This window comes from Aulonocara sp. 'chitande type north' Nkhata Bay, linkage group LG17, assembly GCF_057382095.1.
Source record: "Aulonocara sp. 'chitande type north' Nkhata Bay isolate Kocher_YH1m ecotype deep benthic linkage group LG17, A_spYH_male_GT1.1, whole genome shotgun sequence".
Taxonomy (NCBI): Eukaryota; Metazoa; Chordata; class Actinopteri; order Cichliformes; family Cichlidae; genus Aulonocara; species Aulonocara sp. 'chitande type north' Nkhata Bay.
Window position 1 is genome coordinate 7170245 of NC_141360.1, and position 14665 is coordinate 7184909.

General features: G+C 40.5%; 1 protein-coding gene across 18 annotated transcripts in view; it reads right to left on the reverse strand.

Annotated features, from left to right (window-relative positions):
• dock7 (dedicator of cytokinesis 7) overlaps positions 1-14665 on the reverse strand; it is a 48176-nt gene that overhangs the window by 10560 nt on the left and 22951 nt on the right. For 3 of the 18 annotated variants that reach the window (XM_086269218.1, XM_086269217.1, XM_086269223.1), the window contains exons 17-36: positions 13300-13438; positions 12900-13001; positions 12555-12641; positions 11566-11797; positions 11314-11478; positions 11103-11123; positions 9650-9819; positions 8430-8522; positions 6774-6863; positions 5415-5510; positions 5127-5267; positions 4754-4867; positions 4305-4472; positions 4060-4199; positions 3748-3917; positions 3320-3498; positions 3034-3216; positions 2398-2557; positions 2028-2124; positions 960-977 (exon numbers count right to left, since the gene is read on the reverse strand). In XM_086269218.1, coding sequence (XP_086125344.1) covers positions 960-977; positions 2028-2124; positions 2398-2557; positions 3034-3216; positions 3320-3498; positions 3748-3917; positions 4060-4199; positions 4305-4472; positions 4754-4867; positions 5127-5267; positions 5415-5510; positions 6774-6863; positions 8430-8522; positions 9650-9819; positions 11103-11123; positions 11314-11478; positions 11566-11797; positions 12555-12641; positions 12900-13001; positions 13300-13438 — 2565 coding nt within the window. The remainder of the gene's footprint in view (positions 1-959; positions 978-2027; positions 2125-2397; positions 2558-3033; positions 3217-3319; positions 3499-3747; positions 3918-4059; positions 4200-4304; positions 4473-4753; positions 4868-5126; positions 5268-5414; positions 5511-6773; positions 6864-8429; positions 8523-9649; positions 9820-11102; positions 11124-11313; positions 11479-11565; positions 11798-12554; positions 12642-12899; positions 13002-13299; positions 13439-14665) is intronic. The other 15 variants (XM_086269227.1, XM_086269225.1, XM_086269221.1 and 12 more) reach the window with 11 other exon arrangements.

Sequence of the window (14665 nt, forward strand, 5' to 3'; positions counted from 1 at the left end):
GACGACGCCGTCACAAACTGAACTCATACATTGCGGTGTTGATGATGTGCCACTGAGCGCTGCATGAGCTTCCAGTCACCACATTAATCCACTGCACAGAATCATGAACAATGAAGAAAATTTAGAGGAAAAACATGTTATGTGTGGTGTGGATGCTCAGCCAGCTGTGTCTAAAACACAAAACAGTATGTTTACGCTATTTGGTTTTTTTCTGGCAAAATCAAAGAAAGCCCTACACTGAGAGACAGTTAGCCTAAACCTATCTGCTCTTTTCTTAGAGGAAATATGAAAGGCATTAAAAGACTGGCATAATTTAAAGTTAGAAAAAAGCAACCCATTATTCCTGATCTACAAGAAGAACGCAGTGACTTTTATTTTGTTAGTCTACATGTCCTAAAATGCCTGTGATTGAACTGAAACAATACAGAACTGAATAGGTGACCGATAAGAAAAAAAGCTTTTGCCACATTTGACTTCCCCCCCGGCAACATCAACCAGGGAGCAACATCAGTCAGGACCCCAGAAAAACAAGCACACTGGTTAAAAAGCAGAACAGGCCCACTGCAACCACTACCAACCCCAATGCAGAGTTTGTTGTTACCAGGACAGAGGGACTGATGGGACAAGGGATTTGAGGGTCAGGGCCAGGATCAGGGGGACTCTCTTGGTGCTCTGATGTGCATGTGTGAACTTAAGTTAAAATGGAAAGGAAATGAATGTGAACAAATCACTGATTGCATTAGTTGCTAAAGTGTTAAAGTATCTCACTCAAAATTATGTTAATTCAAAAAATTGTTCATGACTTGGTGAAAGCTAAGAATCAAATACAAGCTAATCAGTTCAGTCTGCATCCACTTCACCTGTCGGACTTCCCACATGCATGGCAGTACACCTTAAAAGAGGCACTAAAGCAGGGAGGAATTTAAAGGAGCACACAGCAAATGTGGACCATACAATACCTGACTGATCTGTGACTCCTACATTAACACACAGTGACATGAGAGAACAAATGGAAATTAACAGAAGACAAATGCTGGAGCAGAAATGATAAAAGAACAGGAATTAAAATTAAAACAGTAAAACAAAAAGACATAATGCTATATTTTTTGTCATCATTGGACAAAAAATATTGGCAAAAAGATGCAAAACCTTCAAGCTTTAAGCTCCCGCGTTATAGAGATACTTTTAGATAAGAGATAGAGATACTTTAGCTAAAAGTCTGCACTGCAATCACATATTGATTGCTTAAAATCCACTGTGTACATTGTCCAAACCTTGGCAGTGGCATCCTGTAAAGGGTATAAGTAAACAATTTACTGTTAAATCAAAATAAAGATGCAATAATGGAGTGGTGCCACAAAAAATGAATATGACCATGAAGCCAAACTTTAAATCTGGACTGATGAGAAATCTTTGAGATTCTTTTCATACATGAAAGAAAAACCATTTCCATCTCATGGTTTTCCACTATCTGAGGTTCATTTTGAACTTTAAGTCCTTTACCTTGTTAGAGTGTCTTTCTCTTAAGTGCTTTATTTGCAGCATTACTGAGAAATGGGACCAGCTTTTTAGTTCAACTTTTGCCTATTTTATGTAAATTTAAAATGCAATTGGAAACAGACCTGACTCGTGCATGTGCCCCTAAGAGAATAAAGTTCCACAATGCCATTAAAAAACATGTATGTGTAGTTCCTCAGTCATCCAGGTCATGGTAATCTAAGAAGCTTGGAAAGAAAAGCGACTGGACCTCTTGTGTCCTTTGATGTGGTCTCACTCTTCAATTGCATACCTACAACCGAGGCAGTGGAGACTATGGAGACTCCCACTAGGGCTTAAATACCTTGGACTCTCCACCATTTGGTCTTAGAACTGAAGAAACTTCTGAGAGGTGAATGTCTTTAAGAAACTTAAAGAAGTCCAGTCGCTTTTCTTTGCAAGCTCTTTAGATTATTAAAAAACTGTTGTGTTTTTTTTATGCATGAAACAGTAATCAGAAAAATGCCCTTCAACAGTTCAAAAGACCATACTTGTCCATCTTTTCGCTGTTTTGTCTCCAGTGGGTCATGTCTTTTCTCCATCGAAGGTTTTCCTGGCTGCCAAAAGCACTGCCAGATGGACTCCGCTCTAGATGATGGGGAAACATTATTTACCATTTCTTTTTTAAACAGTGATGAAAGAGGCTCCCTGCACACAAAAAACGTGACAAACTGGCTGTAGCTATATTTACAGTACTTTCAAAAGGCACAGCTAAATAGACGTATGTATGCATGCACCTGTGTCCAGGAAAAAAGCAGAATACACTGATTATTGTGTTGGTGTAATCCTTAAATTTTGCTTCTCAGCATTTATTTCTTCCTACCTGCAACTGTGTGAGTGTGCCTGAAGTTTAAATCTCACCTAGCTGCCCCCGGCTGCGTCGCACCATTTCCTGTCTGGCCCCAATGCTGCCCAGTATGGCTTCCTCCAGCTTGGCCTTCATATCTTTGGATTTCTTAAAGGTTAGGCTGTTCATGCGTTCAAACGCCTTCTTCCCCTGCATGGTGAACACAACATGGGCCTTGTATCCATGAGGTAGAGGGTGAATGGACGGACAGAGAACACACACAGCAGGGAAGTTACTTGCAGCGAAGCACCAAGCAAGCAAAGCGGGTTAGTAGCATGAAAAGCAAATATGCAAGCACAGCACAGCAAACAACCAACACACAGCATAGCATAAAGAGCTTGAAACACACAGAAGGAAATAGATAATTATAGAACCTTTTGAAAAGAAATGTAAAGTTAGATGGTAAATGTGAAAATATTTTTAGTTAAGTTAGTACTAGAGCACATGCAAAAGTTTAGTTTTGTAGTTTCACCAAGTTTCAATCAGAAATATTATCCAGGTGCATGAGAGCCCCCAATTTTAATATAGAAAATAAACAGAAGAGGTGGACGTAACCCACAATGTAGATTCCCCCAGTATGCAGTGCGCTCTCAGGTGGGTAATTAATGCTTAATTAGCTCAAACTGTTAGGCAGTGATTGTTGATGTTACCTTGTATTCAAAGCAGGAGACGCAGAGGTAGAGGAGATCCAGAAGGCGGTTGAGCTGGGACACTGACAGGTCTGTGAACCATTTCTGTAACACTAGCTCATCAGCATTCTTTAGCACCCACAGCAGACAGATCAGCAGGCTCCGACTGGACTCGGCCGAGAAGCTCCCGTGCTGACGACTCGCCTGGAATGCGAGAACACAAAAGGAGGAAGCAGCACACGGCACTGAGATATTTCCATTAACTGCAGATAAATTGATACAGTCACTGTGTCTTGCAGGAAATTACCTGCGAGTTGAGCAAGAAGCTGCTCGGTCGGGACATCGGCGATGCGGTTGAGGTGCCTGCTATTGCCATGGCGACAGTCTGACTGATCATGCTGTTACCTTCTCCCTCTGTCTCTTCTCCGCTGGTGCCAACAGCTGCCCCCTGAGGGCCGCCCGGTCGACCCCACTGATTATGTGACTCTAATAAAACAAAAAGGAAAGAACATAAGTTGCCAAATAATCAGACATGAGACAGCAGACAAAGATAAAAACTGAGGAAGATAATACATTTGTGTTTTGACAAGGAAATTATCTTGACAAAATTGAAAGAAGACCTGAGAAAATATTTAAACTAATGTAAAGGTTTAAAAAAAAAAATCAAAAAAGTAATCAAAAGATTCGTACATTGCTAACTCTTAAGCTGCTTCATACTAAAAATGTCACCTGTACCTGTAAAATCGTGGAGTTGAGGCAGTGCCTCCATGACAATGCTGATAAGAGGCAGGTAAAGCATAGCAACACGGGCCTTGACTTCAGGGTCGGCATAGCGAGGATCAGAGTCGTGGCTGGAAAGGAGGTTGTGAACAACGCTCACTACTTTCTTATGCAGACCGAACATCCTACAGCACACAATACGAAAGAGAAGAAGCAAAACAAATTTAAAAGGAAACGAAATGGAATGTTTTAGCTCAATCACGGGAAGATTCAGACAATAAAACACATTCACATTTAGAATCTTTCTTAATTAAAACATCTTCTCACCCCTCATTGTCTGGGTCCAGTATTACTGACAGTTCAGACAGTACCAGTCCAGCCAGATAATGCTGTTCTCTGAAGGGGACAGACAGCTCAAACATGTTGGCTATCTTTTGGTCCTGGACGTGTGTGGAGAAGCCAGAGCTCTGTGAGAGATAAGAGACACTATTAATAGTGTTGGACTGTACATAAATCTAACATCTGTACGCTGAAATTTTCAGAGTTTCAGCCTTTTAAGAGTAAAAATTGACCTGCGATGTTGCTGAGGACACAGAGGGAGAAGGAGAGGCAGGTGGTGTGAGCAGGCTGCAGGGCAGGTTGAGGGTGACGTAGTGTTCATGACTGCAAACAATCCTTAAGAAATCAAGCCGCAAAGACTCCAGGGTTGGGTTCTGTAAAGCATAAAGCTTTGTGGACACCTAGAAAAAGGTAACAGAAAATACTCATTTACATATTACAAACAAAAATGGAGCATGTGCAGTAAAGGAAAGTGTTGAAATGTCATCACATATTAGGCTGCTATAGTGCTGTAAATAAAGCTGAAATGCACAAAAAGGAGATCCACGCTTTAAATAGTTTAATGAAGGCCTAATCAGAAATTTCGGCACTCACCTGGCTTTTTTCCAGTCATACTGATCCTGACAGCCATGGCAATTTAAAAATTAAAAACCAAAAGACCGAGAAAAACAAACTCATTTACCTGTTTCCAGTATGCCCTAATCAGGCTGAAGACAAAACCTCGGTCCATAACTGACAGCAAGTCATTGAGAAAGAAGGCCAGGCTCATGTTCAGCCTCTCCACCAGCTCCAGATCCTGAACGGATGAGAAAACATGCTTTATACATGTCACGGGCATGCCTTGGAAATTACACCCCAAAACTTAATATGCCACAAAATAATGTCCAGAAATGACAAAAATATATGAACATACAACTTCTTTTACAGTTTTAACAACTCATAAGATTCCTTTTTCCAACTTTCCCATATATAACAATCCTGCAAATTCCTGTTCCAATCCAAACTGACAAGCCTCTTACAAACACCTCAAGACACAGAACTGGGTCATTATTTACCTTTTGGAAGCGAGACACAATGTCACCAGCGATGGTGCTGACCAGAGCTGTGATGTCGTCCATGAAGCGTTCTGGGAAACGGTTCTTCCTGGGTGACTCTAAGCGGTCAGTGAAGTAAAGGTGGTGGGTAATACTCTTCACCTGAGGTAAAGGTGTTCATTGGGTTAAAACATAAGCTGTTGGCAAGTTTTATTATCATTATTAATATTATTTTTTATTTTTACACAAAAAGAACAATGTCAGACAGACCCACATGTGTTACACTTTATCCAGATTTTGTTTTCTTACCATGAGTTCAAAGAAAAACCAGGCCTGTTGCAGAGCACCCTCACGTACACTTCCACTGCTCACCACCCACTGGAGAGCCAACTCTTCATGGAAGAGCTGAGTCAGAAAATCAAAACGGAGACAAAGAAAGAGGGATGGACAGAGAGGGAAAGGGAAAGCAGTACAGCCAGACAGAGATAATGTGAGGCACCAGAAAAAGTAACCAAGCATAATCTATACTTAGTTCGCCTGGTCAGATAGATCTCAAAATGTATTTATTTTCATGGGTTATGACATAAAAGAAGTTTTAGATTGGCTACAGACATAACCTGCTAGCAGGTATCAACTGTTGTGACCAGGAATATAGAACAAATAAGAACGCGTACTAGATTCTCTATATGAAAGAACAAGACAGCCCAGTAAAGCTTCTGCTCCTCCAAAGCTGAAAATGAACTTCATTGCAGACAGTTAGATATTAATAAAAAAAAAACTGTTATAGACGTGTGCAACATTTTTGCTTTTAACAAATGATGCACTCCTTTCACCATGGAAACTGCAGTATTTTGTAGTGCGACCTAATGTATATGACTAAAATACATTTCTCTCTTTTAAAGACAGAAAAATAATTCTAGTTTTACAAAGAACAACATTTTTTAATTAATTAATTAATTTATTTTTTTACATTTGGTCGTCTTATTATGCAAAAATAACATTTTTCGAGTTGTGTGTATTTTATGCAACACTAAAATCCACCACAAGTCTGGCTAACATACTGACTTTTCATCAGACTGGTAAGTCTTAAATACATCATTTTAAACCTGTATTGTACTGCCTACTGGAAAGAATTATTTTATTAAAGAGTTTAAGGTTGTTATAGCAGACACACAGCTTGGTATAAAACACCAAGTAAACTACACCTGCTTAAAAATTCTATTATAAATTGAATTCTTTCAACCTAAGTGAAAATTATGAACTTTGTCCCGATACGACACTAAACATACCCGCCCACCTGTCTGTATGTTTACTGGTAAGTATGTCCTATGGTAACATAGCACCTGACTGAAAGTCAAACAGTATCAGATTTTTTTAAATGAAAACCAGATACAATTTGCACTCTGTGACTGAGCGGTGGACAATAAAAAAAGACTTTCCAATAGTCAGTGTTAGCCAGATTACAACCAACATTCACATCACATCAAAATATCCTCATATTGAGAACAAGAGGCAGATCGGTGACATACAGCATTCAACAAGACTCCACAACAACCAAATACGACATCAATCAATCCAGAGGCACACATCCACAGACAAGACAGGTGAGGAGGAGGAGGACAAGAGGTGGCTGGGGGTCGGCTCCTCCCCCAGTGCAAGTGGCTCTACCTTTTTTGTGGGCAACCGTCCTGTTAAAGTTTGCAAGAAACTGGCGCTCTCAGTGTGCGAAGACATGCGATTGCCACAGCGCTCCATGGCCTATGAGTGGGATGAATGGAACGGTGACAGCAAGGTTAGTGGAGGAGCAACGAGAGAGTGGGGTTGCACCTTCTTCCTCAGCACACAGGCAAAACGTGCGTGCTGAGTAACACAGCCCCCTCACACACACACACTTTTGTGATCTGTTGGACATTTTCATACATGAAGACACAAAACAACAGACACAGGACAGGGCCACAGCACTTGAAAAGCATTGTACCCATAATCTAAAACAGCTGATACATCAATAGTTTGAGCATCTTATGGTAGAGATGCAAAATGGCTACACAAAAGTGCAATCAAATGTAGTCTCAACATTAATAATGCTTTTGTGCAACACTGTAGCCATTGCTTAATAATGAGCCATTCTGCATCCCTCCAGGTAAATACAAGACCTCAGAGATGGTTTTATTGCAGGTAGCTGGACAACATCCTATGCTAAATGCTTATTATGAATGTGCTCTGCCAGTCTATGCACATTTACTGTGGTAAGCTAGGTGTGATTCTATGGCTACAATATGCCCATTTATTTTTATATTTGTATAAATTAATATGTTATGACAAATTAAAATGACAGAGGACTTAAGATCACATTAAGATGGAAATTGAGGCAGACAAAGACCACACACGTAGATGCACAGTCACACTCACAGATATACCATGCTCCAGAAATAAATGAACTGTGGTTGAAATGAGGGGTGTTAGGAGAGGGTCATGCAGGTTAACTAGCTGAGAGCAGAGGAAATCCATAGAGGGAAAGAGGGATTTTTTTTTAGGGGGGGGGGGGGAGATAAATTTTAAAAAAAAAAGCATAAAAAAAGAACGACTAGTCTGCTGATGGAATTCTAACACAACTCTCGTTTTCTCTACCAACCCAATTATTCTCTGAAAGATTGTGTTGGATTTAGGCTAGCAATGACTGATCACAGTAAACCCAGAAGAGAGGTCAACAATATCTGAGAAACTGCTACCATGGATTGCTCTGGCCTATATTTGGATACATCTTAATTTTGGCTACTTTTAATGCAGATACAGAGAAAAAAAGAGATGTGTTAGATGTGATTCGCAAAGAGGGCTGACACCTAAGACTAACATGACTGGAGGGTCATGGAGGCGGCTGTGACTCCCACGTATGGGATTAATGGGAGGGTTGTGACTTGAGGTATAACAGAATACTGTAATATTCTGAAGTTTTGGTCTTTTATGTCTTTGTCTTTAGAGTCTTTGATACTAGCCACTTTGTGTGTGGTTTAGAAATATGTGTACTTTGAATTTTTAAAAAAGCAAAATGTGGTCCGCATCACAGCCAGGTCACTTAAAACCACTGCAAAGAGCTTGAAGGATAGGCTGAAAATATTAATGAAAGGTGTGAGCATGACAAAATAAAAAGACACAAAAATGAAAAACCTTAGAATGGATAAGCACTGATATACCCGATATGCCTCGCTATTAATGATTCCAGCAAAGCACACAACTAAGCCAAAACTCCAAATATCTCAGTATCCCTTAAGTGTAGGTTGTTTTTGTCGTGAGGCAAAGTGGAGGACGGGGCATTCATAAAACCACCTGCATGGTTTCTGGAGCGGACCCAGGGCTGGATCCCCAGGGGGCACTCTTAGAGCCCATGGTGTTCACCCACGAGTTGGATCGGTCTAAGCCCTAGGGGGGCCAGGGTCAAAGGACACAAGGCAGGCAGGAAGCAAGGGAACAAGCGAGCAGCACGGGGGGGAGAAGGAGGAGGGAAGGAATAATGACAAGTTAAAGAGGTTCAGAGGTCAGGACAGCTGGACGATGCCAAGGGCCTCAAAACGGTTAGCTGTCAGTAAATTAAAAATCATCACCACATAGGAGCAAAGCACAAAGGTTCTCTCTCTCCCTTTCCTTCTCTGCGTTAAACCCCCACCCCAACAACAACTACCCCTCCCTAAGAGACAAGAGAAGAATGGTTTAGTTAAGTATTAGCAGCAAAAGGAAACTCATCAAAAAAAGGGGCTGCATCCATCATGTCATGGTTACAAATATAGCAAGACCATTAGAAAGGCACATTACATCATTCAGTCACTGTTCACGTATTTGTTGGGTTTTTTGAGGGGGTTATATGAAAAAAAAGTTTGAAGTGGGAACTCCCAAATTATATGAGACAAAATACATGACCTCAATTAAAAGAATAAAATGAAATAAAAAGGAACAAAGAAATCAAAAAAAGACTGAAGAGACTATACTACTGTTAGAGTCCTCAGAAAAGACATGGCTATTGAAACAATATTTAATCTTGACTGATTTGACTTTAAACTAAATACAACGTACATTTTTCACAATGCATAATAAGCATTATTTGTGCATAGCATGTGAGTGAGTGAGTATATGTGTGTGACAGGTTGCTCGTACAACGGTTGGAGAGATAAGATGTTCAAGCTTGTGTTTGCACAACGCTCATGCAGTTTACATGTTGATAAAACTGTGGGTCACTGTGCAGAGGGAGGCCTCTACCTTGTGTGGTTTAAGATACACATATTCAGTACAAATACCTTACACGAGTCTGTCTAAAAATACATCACAGAGCAAGAGCTCCTACATTACAACAGTGTTAAATAATTAACTACAGTATCTGACATCCACATGGAGTATGTATGAGCCAAATTTAGAGCAAAGTGCTCCTAAAAATATGAGCGTGCGTTCAGGCCACATTTGGACCACATGTAAGAATTTTAGTGCTTCGTTAAAGATTTAACAGAAAACTGAATGACCACTCAGAGAAAGGGTCGTGTATGACTTGAAGACCTTACCTTGCTGCCAATGATGGAGCGGACCTCATCGTCAGGAGAGGTGGGCGTACCGGAGATGTCGGGGTTACTGTTGCTAAGACTACGGGAGCGGTTGAGGTTAAGGCTGGCTGGTCGAACAGCTGAGCGAGCCATGGTGGCATAGTGAACCGAACCTCCCAACCCTCCTGGGCCTTTGGTGACACACAACAGAAAGAAAATGAGGAAAATAGGACTTCGATGAGCCACTGCACCTAACTATCCAGTAATTAACCCATCATTTCAGAGTAGTTTATTAACACTTCTGGCAGTGGATGGCTTAACAACAAAAGCCACTGCAAAAAACCCCAAAAACCTGTATATACCAAATACAAGCCAATACTAGGGATGGGTACCGGTATCCGGTGCCATGACATAAACGGTAGTAACCAGACCGAAAAGCAGCGCACATTTCGGTGCTTTATTTTTTCCTGAAATGTCATACACTTTGGATTCCAGCCAATCATTTTACCTTTGCAAGCGTAGTAGGCGGGCCCAGGTACGTACGTTCTTTTAGAGCAGAGCTACAGGTTAAAAATGCCCAAGGCGAAGCGGTCCAAGTCTGGCTGTACTTCACAGCAAAAGATGCAAACTCAGCAGCCTGCAACAAGTGCTTTAAGCTGATACTGTGCAAAGGAGGTAACTTCTCGAATCTGAGGAAACACCTGGCGACGCATAGAATTTTGTTAAAGCCGAGAAATGCGCCGTATTTGATAGCTTGCTGCGAGACCTCACACCGAGCGCATCTACTGCGGGTGTGGTGCCTGTTATCGGACCCGGAGTTAGCAACAGCCCCCAAAAACCCGAAGAATAGAGTCCTGGCCCCTAGCCCTGCCAGTGTAGCAGAAATGATGACGGATGATGATGCAGCAGCAGCTGTTCTTCTCTGCGTGAGTAGCTTAATGTTGTTCGTGTGTAATTTACGTTGAGTAGGCTAACCATGTTATTACATTAATGCATGTAAGGTGAACTAGCAAACATTGTCGTAGTTACATGAGGCTGTCTTCTTGTTTGATGGCAGATACTCCCTTCACTCTGGCCAAAAAGGCTAAAATGATCAAAGAAAAAGTGGAAAACAGTTAAACATGAGAGGTTTTTGGACAAAGTTTGTGTTTTTTTTCATTGTTTAAGCACTGCTTCCAGCCAAGAGTGATACCTTATATGCCCCATAGCTGCAGAAAAGGCTAACATTGTTATCTTTTTACAAAAAAACAGCTGAACATGAGAGGTTTTTGGACCAATTTTGTGTTCTCCATTCTTTAAACACCGGTTCGAGCACCGTTTAAGCACCGGCACCGTTTCAAAAGTACCGGTTTGGTACTGGTATCGGATAAAACCTAAACGATACCCATCCCTAATCAATACACCAAAAAAAAAAACTGTAACTTTTATCCAAAGGCTAAATCTGTTGTGATGTACAGACGCTGGCCATATCTACCTGTTAAGGATGAGTTGGTGTCTGTGTTGAGCAGGTAGAAGACAAAATGGATGTGGGAGGAAAAAAATAGTAAAAGATGAAAAGAAATAGATAAAGAAAATTATGGCAGGAAGATTTGATGAGTTAAGGGTTGAAAGGGGTTAACTTAAAAGGAGAAAATAGAAGAAGATTCAGGATAAAGAAAAATGGGAGGACACTGTAGTCACTGTACCTGGCGAGGGTGAGTTGGGGTCGGTGCTGGGCAAGCGGAAGACATAGTGGATGTATGAAGACAGCAGGCTGTTGCGGCCATGCATGTCCTGGTTGGTGTCCAGGTACTTATGAAGCCGGTTCACTATGGAGGCCATCACCTCGAAACATGCTTGCCCAAGATTCACTAAAGACAAAAAGAAGAGCTTTCTGCTAGTTAACATAATTACAAGTGTAGCCTTTCGTTTTTATCTGTTGCAGGCCTTTATCATACCTATCTGTCCAGCAATGACGGGCGGGCGCACTACCAGCAACACCAACTTGTCAAGTAGAAGGTGAAGGAATCGAACTATTGGTTCAAGTTGGGATGAGTTTAGTGCTGCAATGCTGGACTTGAGCTCAGTTTCCAGGTTGTTCTCCATGATTCGCATGTCTCCTATCCTTACTGGGAACATGTGCTCATCCAGGGCATGCACCAACGCAAAGAACTTATCCAGGTACTGGTCCTAATGATGGAGAGTTGGAGGAATGGGGGTAGAGATGAGGTTAATAAGAGAGAGAACGTTTTTTGGCAAAAACAAATGTCAGTACCATAATGTGGAAGTGGCAAACAGAGAAAATCACGTAAAAAGGAGATAAAGGAAGAAAGAAATGTGACAAAGATTAATGGATAGAAAAAAAATACCAAGAGAAGAAGAGGGCAAGAATTAGAAAACACAATTGCGTACAAGGATGAAAAAGCTAAAGGGGAAGAAAGTCAACAAAAGTAAGCTTGGATCTATTCCTCTGTATTCTTTGCTAAACCAGCAAGTTGGCTCCCCGAGTAAAAACCGCAAGCCGAACATTGCTACAAGTACACAGGAGAATCCAACAAGTCTAATCTGTGCCAAGAACAGTGATTTATGAGCACATTAGTCCCAGCTGGGTTCCTAGAAGCCATGGTCAAGCCCCTCCCAACACCACAGTCAAATCAGAGATGGAGTAGGCCTCAGTAAATTACTGGTAAGGTAAGAGTCACTACCTAATAAACTGGTGCTGGGAAAGAATTACAGTTTAGGTGTGAAAATAATGTTTTTCTATTAACGTTAAGTGAAATATTTTGAGTCACATTACAATAATAAATCTGTCCATCTTTGTTTCAAAATAACAGGTTATGTTGCTATTCTAAGGTTTTACATTCTAGGACATAATTTAACTAATGAATCTGAAAAATGCACAAAACTACTGTAGCTACTGTGAAGCCGTTGTGCTTAGTACTATTACCTGTGTGTGGATGGTTGAAACAGCGACCACTTCTACATTGAATACTCCTCGGTGGTTGTCTACCCACTTCATGCCCGGGAGAGGGACCTGAAGGTACAATAACGGGAGAGTAAATCCGAGTGGCCCTTACATAACAGAGAGAAACAATGAAAGGAAGGGCCAGGTTATCTGATTTGCTTGTGATAATGCAGTATTATATACTAATGATTTCTGAAGTGCATCCTGGGAATCCCATATATAGAACACTAGTTATATTTAATATAGAAACATTAGAAGTTCTCCTTTAGCTCATCTCTCTGCATTATGCTTGTTTCATTCAATATAAGCTTAAAAAATGCATCTTACATCTGGGGAGAGAACAGAGTAGGACTGTGGTGGTTTTTCCAGAGACACGGGCAGACAGAAGTGTCCCGTTCGCAGACGCCCGTTCTGCAACATGGGAATCCACTGCACACAAAAAAAGAGAGATAAATGATAAACAATACACATACATCTTCTAAATTCACTAGGAGAATGTGAGTGACTGTTTTGAAAAAGATTTATAGGCTGTGTAAACATCTCGCTAAATAAATGAATCTTTTTTTCACCCTTCCATATGTTGTACTTGTGCTATTTTCAGTTAAATTTCTTTCATTTGTGTCTTTTTGCAAATGGGGTTTGAAGTGGGTGTGTCTAAATTCACAGCTATGAAAGAACAGAGCACAAATTTGAAATTATACACACGTGCATTATCACATGATTTTACCGTGTATCCCACAGGGGTCTCCAGTGGTGTGTTCTGCTTCTGCTGGCAGCTGACATGGTAAAAGGTGAAAAGAATGTGGTGGTGGTCTGACAGAGAGGCGGGCAGTTTGATCTTAATCTCGTCATGAAAGTCCGGAGATCTACATCAATTAGTAAAAAAAAACAAAAACAAAAAAAAGAATTTCATGAGTATCACAAACTGATCATTTAGAGTCAGATAATTGAGAACTAATCTCTTTTGAGTGGCTTGCACTCAATCGATTAAACTGTGTAAGCATATCATACAGTTCAGGCCGCTATCTCGATGTTGCTTCACTTGGCTGATGGTTCCGGCTACAGCCACTATAACTATAGATCTTCCACTGTCTGAACACACTGTACAAGCACAACTTAGGCATAGAGAACAGTAGAAGAGTTTCTTAGCTGTATCAAATGTGCAAGTGCGCTGTTCTACTAACTGCCTGCTCACTGGTTAAGACCTCTTCAATACTGGTGATCAGTATATGTTACTGAAGGGAGCACACGTCAGTCAGAAAATATGCAAAGGCTTTTCTCAATGCTTTCCCAGAAGGCTTTTAGAGAGTTAATTGCAAAGAATATTGAATACATTAGGCCTGTTGTTTTATAAACTGGCTTAACAGGCTTATGTGCTCCATTTTCACCCCCACAATTACAAATATTTATATCAATTGACCTAAACATATTCCATTTCCACCCTCAATTTTTAACTTGGGAATATTTGTCTCAAGTAAAGCAGGTCAAGTGATCTAAAAACAAAGAAATTATATAAACACATTATTATTCACTTCAGCTGAATTCTTACAAGTCCCTCAGGAGGAAACATTCAGAAACAAACAACCACAGCTATAGTAAGCCCATCAACAGATCTACTAAGATAGCTTCAAGGATGGAAACAACCCAAACTGCTTAAAAGGGTCATAGAAGGCAACTGATTTCTCATGGGAAGAAACAGTTTGGTTCTGGACCAGAACAGGAAAAATCCTGGAGCAAAAACAGCATTAGGAGAAACTTTTATTGGAAATGATTGTAGGTTATTGGCAGGGCAACCTCCATTAAAACCAACAGCAAATTCAAGATGGAGAAAGAAGTTCTTTCTTATGGCATTTCTTATTTTTAGAGATATACATGGTAAAATATTTTTTGCTAGTTCTAAGCGAAATGCAAACTGTATTGACATTTCTTCTTTTGAAGCAAATTCCTAGTCAAAGTGCCACTGTCACTCAGATATAAATAACAACAAAGGCACTGTCAACAATTTACACTAGTTATTAAAATGAACACCACTTGAAACCATCTAAAAATGAACTTAACCCAGTTCTAAAAAAAATAGCACTGAATGTAGGACA